General features: G+C 34.2%; 1 protein-coding gene across 8 annotated transcripts; it reads left to right on the top strand.

Annotated features, from left to right (window-relative positions):
• The first annotated feature begins 11,781 nt into the window (after nt 1–11,781).
• On the top strand, nt 11,782–21,335 carry LOC148231386 (uncharacterized). 8 transcript variants are annotated; one of them, XM_088195232.1, is made up of 11 exons: nt 11,799–12,102; nt 12,552–12,813; nt 17,252–17,377; nt 17,460–17,540; nt 17,616–17,878; nt 18,210–18,316; nt 18,390–18,502; nt 18,575–18,797; nt 18,871–19,037; nt 19,272–19,483; nt 20,228–21,335. In XM_088195232.1, the coding sequence occupies exons 2-11, from the start codon at nt 12,561–12,563 to the stop codon at nt 20,366–20,368; spliced, it is 1,686 nt and encodes a 561-aa protein (XP_088051358.1). In that variant the 5' UTR covers nt 11,799–12,102; nt 12,552–12,560; the 3' UTR covers nt 20,369–21,335. The 8 variants fall into 8 exon arrangements, with proteins under 8 accessions (XP_088051353.1, XP_088051351.1, XP_088051358.1 ...); XM_088195230.1 differs by having other exon boundaries at nt 11,809–12,102; nt 17,252–17,386; XM_088195233.1 differs by having other exon boundaries at nt 12,034–12,455.
• The last annotated feature ends 223 nt before the right edge of the window (nt 21,336–21,558 follow it).

Genomic DNA, 21,558 nt, shown 5'->3' with positions numbered 1-21,558 from the left:
GATATATATTTTTCTCTAAAACTGTAATCACTTTACAACGCATCCAACGTCTTTACTTTATTTATAAAAAGTATCTTTACTTTATTTATAAAAAGTATTATATTTTGTAAAAATAAGTTCACTGCTTGAGAGTCACTTAAATTTATAACAGATTTATATAATACGAAGGCATTATCAATTGTCAAAATTCTCAATCGATTTTGCTTTGGTAAATAAACAAGCACTTGAAACTATTTACTTTACTCAAGTGTCTTATGTTTACAATAGATAACGTGAGTTGTAAAGAAAATCAATGAGTGTTGTAAAATCTTTATCTATACCTTTTACAATGTTTGTTCACGCTTCTGTGGTTTACCTTGTGTTTTTTTTTTGTATAAATTAAAATCCAATTATACATATAATATAATAATTATCAAATGAGAAGAAAGTGACGTTTTATAATTCGAGAGCGCTAACAATATAATAAGCGATAGGTAAAAGAGCCAGTTATGGTAAATTATATTCGCGAAACATGGGAAAATGTATGGGAAACGGGTCGGATGTGTTTCCTAGGTCTTTTTCTCAGACCCCATTGTCACGGTGCTCTTGCCAGTGAACTTGAAATTGAAAAGTAGCATGTATTTTTACTTTATTTCATATTTTGGCATGTGAAAATGTCTTAATAGGAGCCACTCTTGAGCCATTGTCGAGACAATTCAAAGTCAAGTATGTTTTTAACCCTTTGAATGACACGGAAAGTACCTATTCGTTTCGGTATTCGAAGTGCAATATTTTAAAATTATTTTTTAAAATACATACTAGCTTGTAATACCTATTAATTTATTGAAGTATTACCAATACCTTCCAATTAATGGAATGTTGATCCACGTTCGCTTGAGCAACAAATATACCATTGTGTGCTCTATATGGCCATATATGGTCACGTTTCTGGATAGTCGAAGGATGACTCAAGGGAACCGAGACAATGCCCAATGTGTAGTCACGCTCTAGAAACTATGAAGCATCATCAACCAAACAGTCAAAATTTGACGACTTAATTCATAAATTTCACGCTCAAATAAGTTCAAGATTGGAAAAACACATTATCAAGACGATTAATCAATATGTTCCAATTAATGGCGATTATTAGAAATTGCGAATTATTTTTAATGATTTGATTCATTTGTGTTTTAACACTGTTCTACATTTATAGATATATCAGTCTATTATTCGTATATATAATATAAAAAATTATGTATGAGAGTGAGTAAAAGCTAATTATTTTCTCTATTTATTTATTTGTATCAAGATTTTTTGCTTCGTTGCTTGTAATTGTAATGAAAAGAAAATTGTAGTATAGTTTCAATGTATTCTATACAATACGTAAGTGATCTCAACAAAATACTACGATAAGATGTGATAAAATCTTAAATAGAGTATATTTATAAAACGAGAAGTTTTTGTACGATTTGGAGCACTGGAGTGCCGCAAGGATTTAATTTTAACCGACTACTGTGTCTTCTGTTTATATTATAAACAGAAGTTGCTCACTTGAACTTTTATTATTCATCTCTGTAAGATGATTAAGATTCGTTGTACAGTTGGGCTACAATGTGAGAGCATTTATAATAAAACCAGTTAAAATATGTCTGAATGGAGATGAAAATGTACAAATAGTAGAAAGAATTTCTTGTATGCAATACCTGCTTTTATTTTCACTTCGCCAGCCATCCCTATCATAAAAAAGGTTTAAGGTATTTTAATCAGACTCTCAGTAACTTCAGCTTCTACGTTTATTGATAAAATTTATTGCCACGCAATAAAATAAATGTTATGGCTACGAATTAACTGCGAATGTCGAAGTTATCAGTGCCCTGACAGACCGTATGATACGAAAAGCTATATGATAATGCTCCCATAACAAAGAAGAAAATTACCCAATTTATAACGTGATGTTAATTACGAATGTTAAAAATCACGGAGCCGTCATTGTCATTGCCCAAATGTGAAAGTGAACTTTGAATATCATAATATACATATGTACATATGTACATATATAATATTAAATATATAACCCCATATATAGTAGGCATGTATTTTTTGTTCATATCCATATAACAAAATTATATTGTATTATAGTTATGAGATATCGCTTTTATTAATCCCTGTTATTGTATATATTGTACATATATTTCGGACGCGTATCCTTTGGAAAGCAAGGACATATATATGAGAGAAGTTAATAGACGAATTAGGTTATGTTGTGGAGCATTTATTAATCATAGAGCTCAACACCAAACATTCTCAATGATATTAAATCATTGTATTTAATATATTAGTTATAATACAAGCTTAAAATTCTTAGATTGTAAGTAAAAATTACATTCGGCAAAAGCCGCAAGAATTAGGTAGATTTATGGATATAATTTTTTTTGGCGTGGATTTTTTCGCTGTAGGGGGTCTTTCTAACGTTCATGCAATTAATACCATAACCAAACGATATTTGTGTGATATAAACAAAGGGCCACCCGCAAGAACGATAACATAATTGATTGACAGTGAATGGACCACCATGATAAACCCTCGTAATGTCCAGAGTAAAAAACAATCCTTTTGTACATACTGGAACTCATAAACGATGTGTCAAAGCACATCGTAAATACAGAGAATTCATACCATTTTGTGCATTATAGTTGCGCAAACAGTACGCCATTGGGCGACAGAAAAAAGACCGTAAATATTCAATCCTTGTATTATTTGACTTTATGTCCATCTAGCGAATTTCACTCTTTCAAGGCGTGGACATATTTCGTTGGTCGAATACACGAGCAACAATTGGTTGAATGATCTCTATATGGCTGTGATTCGCTGGAGACCTTCCCAACCTGCGATACAAAAGGCCTGACATAGAGACGATTGAACGACATTCCAGAGACGCAGACAGCAGGAATCTATTTTTAAAATAAGTTTCATGACGATATGGTTATAGCAGTTATCATGTCTTAAAAAAAACACATAAATGACCAAAAAGTATAAAAAAAAAGAGTTTTACTATACAAACTTTTATCTCTAAGATTTAAAAAATGAATGACCGCAATTTTTCGTAGTTTCCGCTACAAGATGGCGGATCAGGCTTTCTAACAAACTTTAACACATAAAGCAACGGAACAGCTGATCATATTTATTACATTGTGGGTAGGAATTGCAATAATACCGGTATTACCGAGAAAGAAAAAGGTCAATACTGGTATTGCCGATGTTTACTGCATTAACGTTAGTATTATTATTTCACATTATAGTGGTCATTTTTTTAATATTTAGATTTCAATAAAATTAATAATATTTCATTAAATGAGCGTTTTCTAGCAAAATTCAAGGGGGAGGGGGGCAAATGTCCCCCCATCTGCCCCACGCTCCCTGTCTTTTGAACGTTGTTCAGTTGACTTATCTTATATTCTATGTCCATTCATTCAAAGTCAAACTAAATGCCATATTGCTAAGTTTATGCTGTAATATTATATATTGTTGCTAACCAAATTTGCAAAAAAATCCTAGTATTCAAGAATTGATACATTTTCTTTGAAGATATTAAATTAAGATGTAGTAACTATTGTAGTTTTCATGTTTTTTTTAATAATAAACAATAAAAATGTATATATTTGAAAAAAAATATTTCGGTTCTATCGGTATTTCATTTTGTAATACCGGTAGTATTGAAGGACAATTATTGCCCTAATACCGGTATTGCAAGTGTAAATAAATGCAGAATATATAGAAATTTGAAAAACCCTTGTCCGTTATCCAGTATTTGGTTATAATATCGTCTTCGAGAGTCGAATCACATGTTCATTTTGAAGTCAGTTTAAGGCCAAGGACTTGAAAAGTGCATTTCACACGTCGATTTATGCAAAGTCAGTGAAAGTGAATATATTTATATGTATATAAAAAATACTTTTAGAAAGGTTACTATCGATTTTTAGCCCAATCTAATCTGACGCTCTAATCGCGCTTTTCTCTAAGCAACAATGAGCTCGTTCGTGCTTTAATTTTTTGAGACAGATGCTTTTGGCGTGCTTGTGCGTAAAATAGGAAATCTGATGATATCACGCGAAATTCTTTCGCATAACACACGCAGTCGTATCATACATAATGGCGACCGTGACTAATTGTAAAGGAGACCGGAACAAAAAATGATAATAAAGTGGATAATGATGAACAAGTATCGGAACACGTTCCTGAATTTGCCATTGACGTATGTTCGTGGCAAATCTGCATGATATTATAATTTCTGCACGTCGGTGCCGATAAGCGTGTGACTGTTGGCTGATATGAAACTATGAATCGTTGCAAATAGCGCTCGAATGATTAGCAATTTGTCTATGGTATTAATGGTAAAACAGATGGGACGTCTAGAAACTGGGTGATCGCCTTAAAAAGTCACGAGGGCACGCGTAGCTTTCAATGTGTCAATAGCCAACTATGGCGTTAAAAGAACGCCGTCCTTTTGCAGTGGACACGATGGACTTATTTGGAAGAAATTCGGTCCGATGTTGAAAGCAGAAACGGCCCCGATCTTCTTTTCTGCGAGAGGAATGGGAAAAACAAAGTTTTGCAATCGCCACGAGGAAATTTGTGAAAATATATGTGTAAAATTGCTTTTATATATTTTCAATTATTCAATTGTCATTAATAAATAAAGACAACAAGGCAAACTATTATCTTAAGTCGAAAGCGAAGTGGGTCAATACTTTTTTGGCTTAAGCTCTTGAAAATTGTGGAGGAAAAGTCCAACGTCTTTCCCAGTTCCGGATCATCTGTGAAATCTTGATAATTTAGGGCAGAAACAGATAATTTGTTATTGCATAATAAATATATTGTTAGACTGCATCTGCATAAGGTGTTCCTCTAGAATAGTCTTATTGGAGTCGAATACTAAAATGTATCTATTAATTTTAATATTTTACTCCTCTATCTCAAAAAATATTAATATATAACAAATAAAAATATATTAATCTTAGTAGTATTAAATTTAACAGGAAAAGTTCAAGGTCACTGAATTATTCGTTAAGGCCAAAATTATATTATTATTATAAGCATATTCTCGTATGTATGTTGATGTCTGTTTTTTGTCTATTCAAATTTAGAAAAGTGTACCACGATAAGGTCAAGCACCGCAAATGAAAGTTTCGATCTGAATTAAATTATAAACAAAACATCTTAGTCGACCGCAACGTATTATTTATTGCAAAGAAATTGTCAATCGAAGGCAATCGTTTTTTATTTCGTTGGCCGCAAATTGATAAATTACGATCATCAAAAACAATGATGTACGCTTTTCGCCAGTGGTGTTTAGGCGGAATTATTGCACGTTTCGTATATAGAATTTAATAACAACAACAAAAACGATGACACAAATGCATTTTCATGACCGACTTTTTTAAATGTTATTGTCACCGCGCTGTGATTTAATTATTCGTGACCAGTCACGAACGCGTTAAAAACACGCGATAAATAGCAATTACCGCTTGTAATTGTTTTATTACTTCCTAATGTTTTAATTCGTCGACGCTAAAAAATAACAAATCGCTCTTTAATTGGGTTGAGAATATTCGGAGAAAGAAATGTAAATTTTTCATTGTAGTAAAAATAACTTTTACTACGGAGAGTAATAGAAATTCGGCTTTGACCCCTTTGAATCGACCTTCGCACATGTGCGACCGTAAATTGTACGTAATGTACGAGGGAAAAAAATTGTGAAGATATTCGATATGGGCGCATTAGAGTTATCGAGCGGAATTAATATTTTTCATTTAAAAAATACATACGCCCGAGCTGAGTGTGGCGTATAATTTTTTTGAACAACACTCCATTTTCAATAGTTACACAGCCATAAAATACGGAACTATCGCATACATTTGCATAATTAATTAATTGAGAAAAATACATTTTACGCCAGATAATCATGTATAATTCAATGATTTCTATTGCGGCGCTCGTTTGGAATTAGCGCTGATTTATAAATTCAAGATTCAAGATGTTCTATTAGCAGATTGGGTGAAATCTAATCTAGCTATTTTTCGAACCAATTAAAGCCGATGATTGGTGTTTTCCTTTAGAAGTTTATAATTAAATTAACAGTTTGCAAAAATTAGATGATTAATCGAAATTAATGTGAAACGGTCGAGTTTTTGTTTGAAGAATTCCCCCGTATTGTCCGATAGGTTTGTGTGATTCATCGCAAAACCCGTCTGGCGCTTGTCTAACGACTTCAGTCTTTTTGAGACAGAAGTGTTGAACTTTTTTCTTACATATATATAAATATTAAAATAATATTTTTACTATCGTAATAACGTATATGTATATGTAGTATATATGCTATAATCTCATTGATGGACGATTTTTATTTTGAAGAGTAAGATTCGTCGTTTATTAAACGATTTTCTTGGACTGACTTGACTTGAATCATATTTAATAATAATTTTAAATTACATGTGATAAGTTATTATGAAAATATATTTTACATGGTACGTATTTATTTAATTTAAACTCAACTTTTGCGGTCTTGATTATAATAAAGGGTTTTTTAAGTAGAAATACCACATAAAAAAGTATTATCAGTATTTTATTTTTTATTAAATTATCTGTATAATCTATTGCGGTTTTTGCTATAATTGATATTTCATCTTTTTAGTCGTAAAAATGATAAAAATCAATAAAGACTTAAATTAAAAAATAATAACTTTCTACTTTAAAAAAATTTAAAGAAAAAAAAATGAAATGAAATTATTCATAAAAAAGCAGTGCTGACAATATCTAAAATCCTGGATACAACTGACATAAGCGTATAATTTTACATAAATGTCATAGCTATCTTATCTCGTGGCAAAATGTTGTCGTACAGTGCAATTTAGAAGTCGCCACGTTTAATACTACTGTTCCCTCTCCCATATGACTGAGTCATTATATAGGGAGAGGATAAAAACGAGGGGAGTATAAAGTTCGTGCAATGACGCACACATTCATAAAACGAGTTCAATGTCAACGTAATTTGTTTTTGACAATTTTAAGATCGATAGGATATAAACGTCAAATTTGACGTTTAAATTTGTTTCTTTAATTTTTTTTGGGAATAAAACGTCGCTTAGCGAGTAGGTCGTTTCGAGGCGCGTTCGCGATTCTCATCCTAGATCGATCGTTTTCAATGACAAATTTACGCAACGCATCCGTTAATTCGGAGTGGCTTTCGAATCGAACAATGATGCGATACGTTCTCGATTCGTTTATTATCCCGCGGACGGCGGACGGCGGACGGCAAACGGCGGAGCGAGCTCCCATTTAGGCAACGAGGCGCGACATAGCGAGAAACGGCGATTTTGTGACCAAATATGGTCAAACATTTGCTCCATTGGCGAACGACCACAATGACGAATAACAGTAACGCAACGTAAATGTTCATTAACCACGATAAAAGAGAACCCAGAATCCCATCGCTGAGGAGTTGAAATAAAAATTGCACTCCGCCAGTTCAAAGGGGAGTGAATCAAATTAATGACTCACCACCTTAGGCAGTCCGCCTGTAATTTCGCGTGATTCACCGAAAAAATTGGGGGAAACATAGTCTAATACAAACGCATATTGTGTAAACGCGTAAACATATGACGCGTCTGTTTGTTTTATGATTATTACAATATTAAACAAATTTATTTAGCGCGTTCGCTGTTCGATAACTCGAAAACAGATGCTCTTTGAGATTTGCGCAAACGAAATAGTAGACGTCGCTGCGGAAATGTACAGTTGCAAATAATTTGCTAACGGTCGTCGTTAAAATTTAAAAGTAATAAAAAACGGCTGTTGCGTTTGCATGCGACGCCAGCGCCATCTAAGACGGCTATAAATATATGATAAAACAGTATTTTTATTTACCGACTTGAACCATCTAAAATGTAAAATATCATTTACCGACTTTAGCTAATATTTGCACCAAATTATTTATAGTGACATCTGTGAAACTAAGAAAATAATAATTTGATTTTAATTTGAAAATTGATGGAAATTAATTTCTATAGATATTTGTATATAATTAATTTGAGATGGTAGTTATAATTTCATCAATATGTTTTATTAAAGTAAGCAGTGGAAAGCCTTTGTATAAATTCAATCAAAGCTGAAAACATTTTTCTAAATCTTAACAAAGAAAAACGCATTCTTAAAGTTTATAAAATATATATGTCGGTCATACATACATATGCAAATATTTTATTCTGCACTGTAAATAATGTCAGTATTCATTTAAACTAAAACTATTATTTGCTATCTCACATTCTCACTTTATATTTATGTATGTACGAAGAATGATTATAACGTTCTAGGAATTTGATTCTTATAAAAGAGTATGTGAGCAAATCTTGATATGCTTACTGTCAATTAGATATTGATGATTTAGTTATCATCATTTGTTGAATATACTTCTGTAAAGTAGTGATAATTTTGAAGCCTTGAAATTCGCAGATAATTTACAATTATTATTTTGTTTTATGGAAAGAGAAAATTGATATTTCACAAGTCATGCAGCGTTTGCACGCTATTTATAGGAATCATGCAGAATCAACTCAAGTATTTTGTATCGACTGATTTGAAAAAGGTAGGACGTGTCTTTAAAAAAACGAGCATAGCGGTCGACCAAACATTGCAGCCACAGTGCTATAAAACTAGTGAATAATAATAGACGTATGACTGTTTAGCAGGGCTATAATGAAGTGGGCATCATTTCCAGAAAAGTCGATGAGATTCTGATTAAGGTACCTTACTTTTAATTTGATAAAAAAACAACATTAAAAGAAATGGAGGCGACAGTAAAGATTTTGATATATTATAATTCTATGAGTATAATTTTGAAGATTATCTTTTAAGAGCAATGAACGGCAAATACTACTCCAGGTAAAGATTAATAGACAGCAATGAGAAAAGCCGTAGACTTGACCCATATTTAGGGTTGCCAGATTTGTTTGACATCCAAACCGGCACATTAAAATTTAAATCGTACTGGTACTTCTTTTTCGAGCTGGAGCGTGCCATATTGTTTAAAATACCATCGGTCGCAAGTGGTCGTAGCGCACTGGTACCTTTTTTATTTAGGACTACACTACTGATTGTACCATTCTTTTCATACATTATCTAAAAACGTATTTTGATATACATGTAGGTATATAGATATTGTTAAATTTGATGATTTGGTTGCAGGGATGATAATTAAATACACGAAAAAGAATTACTTATATTTTTTATTGTATCTGTCATTTTTCATTAATGTTTTATTATTCACAAAAAAATCGTACATTTCACTACAGCTATCAAGAATCAAAATTTACGTAGCACTCAAGAATTCCTTCAATAGTTTTGGTGTCGAGACGATTTCTTTCATCAGACCACTATAGCTCCATCAGTGAAAAGATATTTTCTACATTTCCACTGTGTCCAGGAATTAGAAACATAATAAAATATTTTAAATATGTCAAAATACTGTTCTGGAAATACAGATTCCATTTTTTAAGACACAAATTCCTTCCTTGCCGGTGTTATTTTTTTCGATTTAACTAGATGAATTTTTCAATGTTTCCTTTTTAACAATTTCTTTCACTGTAATCATTTGGTTGAAAATAAATTTTGAGATACATTATAACCTCTACTATCTCTTACCATTGGAAAAGAGGCTGTCCCGAAAGGTTCCTTCGGGACGTAAGGACCGTGGGCAACATTGGGATGCCTGGCAACCTTACCCTTACTTCAACAAAATAATACAAGACGACATTCCACTAGTTTACCAATATAAGTTGTGGCAGATCTGTAATGGGAATTAGTACCTTTAATCCTTCTTATTCGCTTGATTAAGCACCAACTCAATAGAAGAAAACATTTCAGTCTCTTAACAAAGTTAAAAGAGAAAAGTGGATGGATAAATAGTACTCCATAAAAGTTATCCAAAGAGAGTTTAAAAAGCTTGTTTCTTGTTGGGAAAAAAGGCATATTTCTTAACAGAGAAAAATTGCATTAGTTTTATGCAGACTTGGGTTTATCTGTGGTTTTGAGTATATAAAAATCTTAGCATGAACGGGATCATCTGTTCTGACATGAAAATTTTCTAAAATAATAGATCAACTAATGATAATCTACCAGATTGTAAAATTGTTTTAAAAGTGGAGAAAAATTTGTCAAAAACCTTAAACTAACAATGTTTTCATTACTCTTTCAATAACTAGAACTAAGATAGAAGCTACTCATTTTTAATTAAACCGGCATTAGATAAATAAGTGTCACTTCTTCACGCTTATATTTATGTTTCCTTGTTCTTATTAACCAATGGAAGGAGAAAAAATAGCTACAAAAACCACTTATTGTCAATAGATTATGAAATAAAGGAGTAAAAATAAATATTTATATTTACAACTCTCTCGCATGCTTTTTGTACGTATCGGATTTTGTTAGTCAAATGTGTGATTTTTGTAAAATGAGAAATGATAGGTATTATAATTACCTAGGTTTTTTAATCTTTCGTATATATAAATGGTTTGCCTATGACATAACTCTTATGGTGTATTTTACCTTTCTGAATAATATTTACTCTGTAATCTCAACACACTTATACTGAATTACTTGTAGTCTCTTAAATTTACTGTTTGAAATTCTAGACTATAACTGACAAGCAGTCTACTTAGTAATTTCTTTTTGTTGTTTATGCTATTTGAAAGTCTATTGCATTCACTCCATGACTTTTCTTTAACAAATAGTTTTATGAATTCGTGCGAATTGGGAATTAGGATCAAGTTTAATCTATGGTAAAATACATCTTTTTGGGATACACTCGATACGAAGACGGGGCTGCAAACTCATTTTCTTCGTCCTTCTGCACGGAGTAGAAGCGTGGTCGATTGAGCATCTAGAACCTTAGAAATGACGCATGCATGAAGATAGATATAGAATTAATACTGATAATTGAAATCATCCCGCATTGATTATAGGCTTTGTTATCAAGCCTAATTGGGTTGTTGAGCTCTACGAGTCGCGTTGGGAGCCTGGTGTCAAGTGTATTAAAATACAATGTCTCATCTGTTTGTAAAAGACTCGCGAAGTGACTCATATTTATAAGCTTATTGATAAGACGATATACTAAAAGATGTTGGAATGCTTGGCGTCAAAGAGTGGCACTCAGTGCCCAGTATTTATTTTTTTATTAAATCCTCCGTTGTAATCTGACAGACGTAAGCCCAATGCGTTACAATGGGGTAAATCTGTAGCAACTGAGTGAATCAATCGGATATAATTAATACAAGTAAGTATTAACCGCCAGACTTTTCAGTCTGGGAATCGGTGATATTTATATTAATAATTATAGATCATTATGTGTAATATAATTTATAACCAATAGATTGGTGCATTTTATTTTATAAATAAAAATTCGAGTGCCGCTGTCGGGGCTCGAACTTGCAACCTCAGAGTTACTAGTCTGAGACGTTACGGTTACGGAGTTGGAAAATAATCTGTAGGGCTATGATGATGACAATGAATAAGAAGATACTGCAGCGAATCGGAAAGAGCGCTATCTTTCTATCGAAGATGCTGAACCCCGCTGTGCAGTTGCATATATTATATAACAGGAAATTAATTTAAAATTATGTGCATTTAAATAAATAGTTTGTTTCATAAATGAAACTATTCGTTTAATGAAAATTATAAAATAAATTATTATAACGGAAAAGGAAACAATTTGGTATTTTTAAGAAAACTGTCGCGCACAGGTAGACAGGTAGACTGAAACAAAAATCATCAAACATAGTCATAAGTCCCGCAGCAGCGGCGTAGAAATCGCCTCTCTCTCGCGCGCGTGAGAAGCGAGAAGCGAGAAGCGAGAAGCGAGAATTTGGGTCAAATCGAACGGTTGAATCGAAAGCGGCGACGCGACAATAGCGAAAGTCGGCGGTCGGCGGTCGGCGTTCGGCGTTCGGTGCATGCACCTTTCCGACGCCATATTTCCGCTCTAGCGAAAAAAACATGGCCGCCAGTCGCTGACGTTTCGGCGGCGGCGCGCGGACGTCGGGCGGGTTTCGAGCGACAAGGATCGTAACACAGGTACGACGGCGCCCTACCGAGCCTTCGCCCCCCTCGCGACTGCCGCGCGTCCGGCGGGCGAACCCGGCGCGCCCCACCGCGCTCCGAGGGCGGGGGGCGCCCGCGTGGAGGGGAGGTCCCGCTAGGTGGGGGTGCGCCCGGGAAGCGTCCCGATGGCGGTTTTTCAGTTTCGGGTCGTCGCCCCCTCGGCCCGCGTTTGACGTCGCGGTGACGTCGGCGGGCCGGAGAAAGCGGGCGCCACTGCGACCTCCGCGGTCAGCCCCTCCGCCGCCCCTCCGCGGTATCGCAGTATCGCAGTATCGCAGTACCGCAGGAGAGGGAGAGGGCTATCGGGAGCGGCGGGAGCGGCAGCGGTAGGGGGAGGTTCCGCGCGCGCTCTTCTCCCATCGGCCGTCGTCGCGTCCGAACGTCATAAGCCCGATCGCTCATCGTCATGTCTTCGCTTCCAGGTCGCCGGCATGAACTTCGCGAACTTCGCGCAGTTCGCCGGCGCGGCCCCCGGCACCGCCGTGCACCACTTCGCCTCGGCCAAGATGAGCGGCCCGGGGGCCCAGCAGATGGGCCAGGTGGTCGGCGTGCTCTCCGGCGGCGAGGGAGGAGTACACTATCTGCGCCCCGTGGACGGGGGAGCGGGCTTCCAGGCGCTGCCTCATCCCTCCCAGCAACAGCAGCTCATCACGCTGCCCATCACGGTCCCCGGGGCTAAGCCAGGTACGGACTACAAATTTTACTCCTGAAGCTGTAACATTTTCACCGCAGATCTATGCATGCCACGACGAGCGACGTCTAGGCGCAGATGGTTTACGATTTACCTTGAACGCTCAACAAATATTTCAAATCTATAACGGTTTAACAAAATGGTCTTCCTAGAAATGCTCGTCGAATGTACAATTATTTGGACTATATTTACGTTTCAATGGTTTTACCGTTATATTAATATTAGTGGGTTTCAGAAGGATGTCTCAATGTTGTGAAGATGATGACTATATGTATATTTTAAATAAGCTTTAGTACAATTAGAAATACCTAACCTAATCCTTAATATGGTAATTATTTATGTTCCGAATATGCCTTTTGGTTATGGGCTTTTCATTCCAGATTTTTTTTTAAATATTCCGTCTATTTTATTTAGAATATATTCAAACATATCAGAATTTAAGGACCAGAACCGCAAAAGTACAAAGAGAACATATTATTGCGAAACTTGTAAACAAGGCTATATCTAGCTTTCTTTCAAGGGATTGTTTTTAAAAAAGTATCACCAAATTTAATAAAATAATTTGTCAATTGTGCAATATAGTAAAACCTCAATATAACATACTGATGTGAGCGAGAGGGTGTCCATTATGTAAAAACCTAGGTTTTTAGAATGTGGTTTATTATTAAGAAAATAAATAGCACAATACAAAGTCAGTGAAGTCTCCATAAATGTATTGAAAAGATTATGCGATTTTTAACACTTTCACCGCGGATGGCATCTATAGATGTCATCAAGAAAATCGCCAGTACTCATTTGAGCCTAATAATATGGTTATTTAGTATAATTTAAGGTTGTAAATCACTTGAACTTATTGAACTATATTATTTCTAAAAATATATAATAAAAATAAGAGGCGCGTACGGTGAGATACATTCCCTTTCGCTCGCTTGCGTGTTAAGTGATGAGGGTGCACGCCATTATCTCTCACTCACTCTTGTCATCTTGCCGTATATGCCTGATGAATAAGTGCCCCCCACATATTAATAAATTTCGAAATTGCGCACAAAAATATCAGTTGCAGTGAAAGTTTTAAACAATGATGAGGTAGGTATGAAAACTTTATTTCACAGAAAAATTTTCTATCAAATTAACACATTGTTGTCGGGACACGGATTTTTCCGTTTTTGCGGAACTGCTGCTGGATTGCGGGACCCGTAAAAATCCGTTTTTTGTAGTCTGTTGCTAGAAGTCGGCTCACGTGTTTATCCGTGTAATTTGAACTGCATTTTTTTTTGTTGTCAGCAGCTAGATATCACTGCTTTGATATTTAGTAAAGACATTATTTTATTCGTCGTCGCATTTATTACATTTCCACCAAATGTATTGTACTAATTTTGATATTGAATTTTTATTCCGTACAAAAAATTAAATAACGAACTATAAACAATTCCTGTTATCCCAAATATCTTCTATTATGTTCAATTCTATTCAAGATACTTCGAGGAATTACTTTCTACCTGATGTAAAAGAAGGGATGGTCGGGAGTGAGAAAACAAAACAAATTCCAATGAAACTTGACCTGGGGTAGATAACAAGCAACAGTCATTGCGACATCTGTGACTTGTTATAAAAAAAAAAGACATCATTACAGTTACGCGTAAATGTTCGGTCGTTCGGTTGTCTAAAAAATAGTTTTACACCCCGAAATGTTTTCACCCGATAAAAATAAATCTGACGATGAATTTTGTGTGGATAATTTATCTGATTATTGATAATTGGGCCAAAAGTGTAGCTATGTATCTTTTGACATACCTCTACACAGAGGTACGTGTTTTTAGAGATATCATACGTTGAAAAACTATTCATAAAAACAGATTGTGCCATATTTTAGTTTTATTTAGTGTTTAATTCGATTTTTTATTACATACATTTTTATAGTACTTTTATGTGCAAAATAAACGCAAGTTTCCAGTGAATATAAAACTGTCAACCTCCATGTTTCTTCTTCATTTGATAGTACTGTTTATGGTAAGTCTATGTTTAAAATTTCATAATTTTATATTGTATAGTATAAAAGTTATGGCGAGTTTCCGAAAAAAAACGCGGAAATTCTTCGTTTCCGAAAAATTCCGCGGCTGCTAAAAAATGGCCCGCGCCAGGCTTGAAACAATGCGCGAAATCACCCGACAACAATGTGTTAAAATAAACCAACATTTTTTCCGAAAATACACTTTTTGTATGTAGGTATAAAGTTAAAGCCTACGAGCAGAATGGCATTATGACGGCAACACTTGCATTTAAACATTTCCAACATTAACAGGATGTTCTATCGAGGTTTTACCGTATACATATTAAAGAGTGATGAAGTAAAACGATATGTTTATGTTCAAAAAACTCAATTCTTATTTCATTAAAAAAAAAGCCATGCAGAGACATTGATTATATTGTTATACGTCTGCCGTAAGTGTTACGAACTTTCTCTAAATTATTATTCAGCTCAATATTTAACCCTTTTGCATTCATGCGCAGTGCTGTTTTTAATAAATTAAGTATGAGTTTTTTATACATAAACTTATCTTGATACTTCATAAAAGATAATGAACATTTCAATTTATATCGAAAGATTTGTTTCATTTTATAAAAGTTTGAACATCTGTCCATCATTCAGTGTAAATCATAAAAATCATTCTGCTATACAAAGATGAGGATTTACTCGCGCGCTCCATATACTTTTATGATAAGTCGGTAGTGGCGAGAATTGGAAAAACCTATAATTGTTTGAAAAATATTTAATTTTTGTGGAGTCATTTTAAATTTTACCGACTTCGAGCCGACTCCAACTTCGATTTAAATAATATTATTTTTTACCAGTTAGCAATAAAAATAATGTCAACAACTTTCAAATTATAAAAAAAATTAATGGATTTTAAAAAATACACATAATATACGTTAATAAAATAACAAATTTAATAATTATACTCGCAAGGGAAAAAATCTTGTTTTATTGGTTTTATTTTGCTAGGTTGACTAAATCTAATCTTAAATCTTTAATAAAACTAAATCATCTTTTCTATCCGCGATTGTTTATAGAAGTTTTTAAATCAGATTTGATTATTTTAACACATTGTTGTCGGGACACGAATTTTTCCGTTTTTGCGGAACTGCTGCTGGATTGCGGGACCCGTAAAAATCCGTTTTTTGTAGTCTGTTGCTAGAAGTCGGCTCACGTGTTTATCCGTGTAATTTGAACTGCATTTTTTTTTGCTGTCAGCAGCTAGATGTCACTGCTTTGATATTTAATAAAGACATTATTTTATTCGTCGTCGCATTTATTACAGTTCCACCAAATGTATTGTACTAATTTTGATATTGAATTTTTATACCGTACAAAAAGTTAAATAACGAACTATAAAAAAATCCTGTTATCCCAAATATCTTCGATTATGTTCAATTCTATTCAAGACTTAATACCTGATGTAAAAGAAGGGATGGTCGGGAGTGAGAAAACAAAACAAATTCCAATGAAATTTGACCTGGGGTAGATAACAAGCAACAGTCATTGCGACATCTGTGACATGTTATAAAAAAAAATACATCATTACAGTTACGCGTAAATGTTCGGTCGTTCGGTTGTCTCTAAAAAATAGTTTTAAACCCCGAAATGTAAATAAATCTGACGATGAATTTTGTGTGGATAATTTATCTGATTATTGATGATTGGACCAAAAGTGTGGCTATGTACCTTTTGACATACCTCTACACAGAGGTACGTGTTTTTAGAGATATCATACGTTGAAAAACTATTCATAAAAACAAATTGTGACATATTTTAGTTTTATTTAGTGTTTAATTTGATTTTTTATTACATACATTATTATAGTACTTTTATGTGCAAAATAAACGCAAGTTTCCAATGAATATAAAACTGTCAACCTCCATGTTTCTTCTTCATTTGATAGTACTGTTTATAGTAAGTCTGTGTTTAAAATTTCATAATTTTATATTGTATAGTATAAAAGTTATGGCGAGTTTCCGAAAAAAAACGCGGAAATTCTTCGTTTCCGAAAAATTCCGCCGCTGCTAAAAAATGGCCCGCGCCAGGCTTGAAACAATACGCGAAATCACCCGACAACAATGTGTTAAGCGCGGAAAATAATCGCTTTTCGACGCACTCAATGTGTTGAAGAAAATTATAAAATGGAGTCGGATGTTGTTGATTCGACTCCTCTGACTCCACAGCCCTGGAAAATAGTATATTCTTTAAATGGGTAACAATATTTTTAATGGTTAGAATAAGGGCAGATTCGTGAAATTTTGGATTTAAACTTTTGACTGTCAAAATATCTTACAATTTAATATCGACAATGTATCTAAAACTTGTTTGTCCTCACTGGCCAAATTAGCAATTTTACGATGGAAAACTTATAAAAATTTATAACTTGTTCGCAGGTGACCCTCAACAGACGCTGCAAATTCAAGTCATGAACCCGAACGTGTCGGCGCTGACGTCCCAAGTCAGCATGCATCAGCCGAAATACCAAATGGCACACATACCTCTCCAAACTTTTCCGCAAGGTGAAATTGGTAAAATTATTTATTCCGTTGTCAAGTTTCGATGGCGGCGTCTTAACTCACGTTAATTCCGCTCTCTCTACAGGAACCGTCCTGACAGTGGCCTACGCTCAGCAGGACGGCGAACAGGGGGTGCAGTTGGTGGGGGGCGGTTCGTTGCCCGAAGGTGATTTGCGTTCGACGATTCAGCAAATAGTATACGTCGACAACAGAGCCGACAATAGTTACGTCGATGTTGCAGGTCTGCAGGTGGTCGCCGCCATTCAACCTCAAGACATGCAGATGTTGACAGCGCACATGCCCGCCGGAACTGAACATTTGTTGTCCGGCGGCAACAAGTCGCAGGACTCGGACGGCCAACACCAACAGCAGACCGTGCAAATAAGCATGATGCCCAGTCAACCGTTGAACAATGCGGACGACGCTAAAAAATCTAACAACAACAACCCCACGTTCAGAATCAAGCAGGAGAACATCAACGGTGACGAGCTGATGAAGATCGAGGTGAGCACAAATCTATTTATTATATTAGATCGATTCATATAGCATAAAAATATAGTTTTACAGGTTTTCAATTAAACTATACCGTTTTTCTTTTTAATTTGCAATTTCGCAAACTCTGGAAGACGGCTAGGAACCTGCATAATTTCACTGAATTACGTGTGCTTAGCGCTCGATCTGAATGGTCGAATGTTTCTATCGACGATCTAGGAGTGAAATTCAATCGGCTCGTTGTCTAGCACTTTGTTTTAATAATAAAACGGGACGGGCTAGTTAACGACCTAATTTGCGTGCGATTGTCATGTTTTTAAATTAAATCACTTATTTCCATCAGGAAGTGGAAGTAGGAGGACAGCAATGGACGGTTACATCGCCAAACGCAGATATAGCCGAGTATTTATGTCATATCCCCGGAGGGGCACAATTACATCAATTTTTGAGGTATGATTTCTGATTTAGTTTGTTCTATTAATTTATTGACGTAATAATCACTACTGTTATCTCATCGATATAGATTCAACAATGAGGCTAGTAATTCGAAAAGCGAAGGAGAAGGTAGCACGGAGGCTCAGGATGATGCGTCCAAAGATAAGGAGCAATCCCAGCAAGGAGAAGAAAACGAATCCGGTGAGTTTTGAATACGTTTTTCTATTTTATCTATGTAGCTCCGTTTGACTGTTTGCTTTTCTCGTTTTACAGATACACCGGTCAAGGCGAAGAAAAAGAAAAAGTACAAAAAGAAGCCACCCAAGCCGAAAAAACCCAAACCCGGTCAAGTTGTGATCGCCACTGCGCTCGACGGCAGCTTGCTATACTGCTGTCCGGAATGTCATATGGCATATCCCAAAAAAGAGCTTCTAGAACATCATCTGAGCGGGCACAAGATAGAGAGAAGATATATATGTGGAATATGCGGAGCGGGGTTTGTTAAATAATTGATTATGTAATTACTAAATAAAGAAGGACGAATTAACAGTTTTATTGTTTTTTCTTAGGTTGAAACGTAGAGAACATCTCGAAAGACATAAATTGGGACATAATCCTGACCGACCGTTTGTTTGTTCCATTTGCCTGAAGGGTTTTAAACGGAAAGAGCATTTAAACTTACATTTTGTAATTCATTCGGGCGAGAAGACGGAGATTTGTCCAGAGTGCGGTAAAGGTAAATATAATTTAATTTATTTCTCCTTATTGATCTCAAAATATTTGATAATGGCAAATTATTATTTTTTAAAGGTATATTTGACCACCTTTTGTTTTATTAACACGTTATAGGCCGTCGACGCACTTTGGCGTCATCTGTAAAATTGGCATCAAAAGTTACTTATTTTCAGCAGCTCTAAATTTTAAGCTTTATTAGGCAAAAAAACAAACTAACAAATTTATCTTTCTATAGGTTTTTACCGAAAAGATCACTTGCGTAAGCACACCCGAGCTCATGCCTCCAGAAGAGCTCGCGAAGAGATGGTCGCTCAGTTCCAACAACAAAAGCAACAACAGCAACAGGTGACATTTCCTGAAACCTCGGCTGCCGTAAGGAACGACGGTAACAGACAAGGAGCTTCCACTTCTGCGCTTCCTGCTATCCAACCAGAAATTACTATACATGTACGTAATGGGAAAATGTTATCTGTTGTAAACGATTGATTTCGCTATGACTAACTCGATAGTGATAATTAAGTTAGTGCCAAAACCAACTATTTTATTTATGCTCAATGATTTTTACCGATTTAAAATGTTTTTTCATGATTGTTAAAAGTGTACGCTGAACTGATTTTAAAACTAATTCCAGCATCCTTAATTATATAATAGAGTAACATATAGATTGAGTGAAAATTTTATCGTTTATAAAATTATTTTTATGATAAACCAAAGCTCCAATTTGATTGGTGTCGGACTATCTAGGAGATATTTTAATTGTGTTTAGTTTAGAGTCCGTTCTTCCTAATTGTTGTAAATATATTAAAAAAGACTTATTCTAAACACAAGTGTTAAATGTATTGAATGTTGTTGTTTTTTTTATACAATAAATTATTACTCACAAAAAACGTTTCATATTCAATGTTAATTTTTTCAGTTCTGTTAACTTGACCAGTTTCCTTAAAAAAAAACATCGGTGTATACGTTCATTGTTTTTGCAGGTTCGTGATTGTAAACCAAAGATGATGCTGATGGTAAGCATCGTGATATTGATCGCTGTTAGACATTTTTATTTCATTTAATTTATTTTGCCTTTTAGTTGTTCTGTGGAATGTTAATTAGTCAATATTCTTGGCTTTTTATTTTATTTTGTATAAATGTGCTTCGATTTTGCGTTGTATTGTTATTTATCAACTTTAACTTGGTTTATAGGTGTCGACGAGCACTTCCTCGGTGCCGGTTCATATCACTATACCGCAGAACTTGATGACTATGGCGAGCAACAACAGCGGCACTAACACCACAGATACGATTAATATAAAGCAAGAAATGGATAATGTGACAATACCCTAATACATTATCTAAAACATTTCGTTGATTATTACTACATATACAAATAGAGAGCAATAAGAAACTATATATAATAGTAATTATTATATGTTTAACTAAATAATGAAACTTTTAATTAGTATTGTAAAACATATATACATATGAATATATATATATACTATCTTTCATTTTTTTTTAAATAAATAGTTTTATAAAGCTTTTTTTAAATAACGAATGTGAAACTAATATAGATTATAATGTTTTATTATTAGAAGAGTAAATTTGATTGAATTTTCAAATTTGGAAAACGGAACAAAGCTATAAAACATATAACTAGCGATAGTTAATTTTATTTGTAAATTATATAGGAGTTAGCGAAATGAGCTTATTGGATCCGAGAGGTTTCAAAAACCGATTAGTGATGTGTTCTAAATTATTTTGAAAGCATTGTCTTTTTTTTATTGATTATATAAAAAAAAAAACTATTGGTTCGTGAAACTTAAATTTATATGTGAATATTTTCTTTAATTTAAAAAAATATCACTTTTGTGTTTATTTTAGACGTAAAGGGAAAAGAAAAACTGTTATTTAATTTCCAAGTATCAAAAACTATTTGTCTTAATTATCAGTGTGAAAGGTGAGTGTGCTTTTATTTATTGTATCTTTAGTTTGTATTGTCATTATTTTTATTTTTTAAGTTGAAAAAATTGGGTAGTTTTATATAATGATTTTGTATCATCGCATCCTGAGTGTCTGTCGTTGGAATTTTTGACACGGTCGTAACTAGGATTGAATGGCATCAATTGCTGACGTAAATCGGTCTGTGCTTCCGTCCCGCTTAGGTATACAACTGAAAAAACTTTTCGCATAAATTTATAATAATTTTATCTTAATAATTTTGGTTTACATGGTTATTTGTTATAGATTTGTATAAATTTATTACTGCGTAAACAAGAAATTGATATTTTAATAATAAAATGAGTTTTTCACACATATTTGTTTTATTTCAAAATTTTATTATATTTGATTACTTCTGGGGAAATTCAAAAATTACATCATAAATTTTACTACAAAAATTCTCAACTCACCCAATTATCTTTTTGTACTGACCAATCATTCTTTTACACTGATTTTTTTCATTAAAATGGTTACAAAAATGTATTATTCAATATTTATATTTAAACACTATGACCCTTGGTGAATATCATTTTTGC

This window comes from Plectrocnemia conspersa, unplaced genomic scaffold (assembly GCF_051122295.1).
Source record: "Plectrocnemia conspersa isolate PC_06_02 unplaced genomic scaffold, ASM5112229v1 ptg000010l, whole genome shotgun sequence".
NCBI lineage: Eukaryota > Metazoa > Arthropoda > Insecta > Trichoptera > Polycentropodidae > Plectrocnemia > Plectrocnemia conspersa.
Note: the sequence above shows the minus strand (reverse complement) of the source record. Positions and strands in the feature narration are given on the sequence as shown.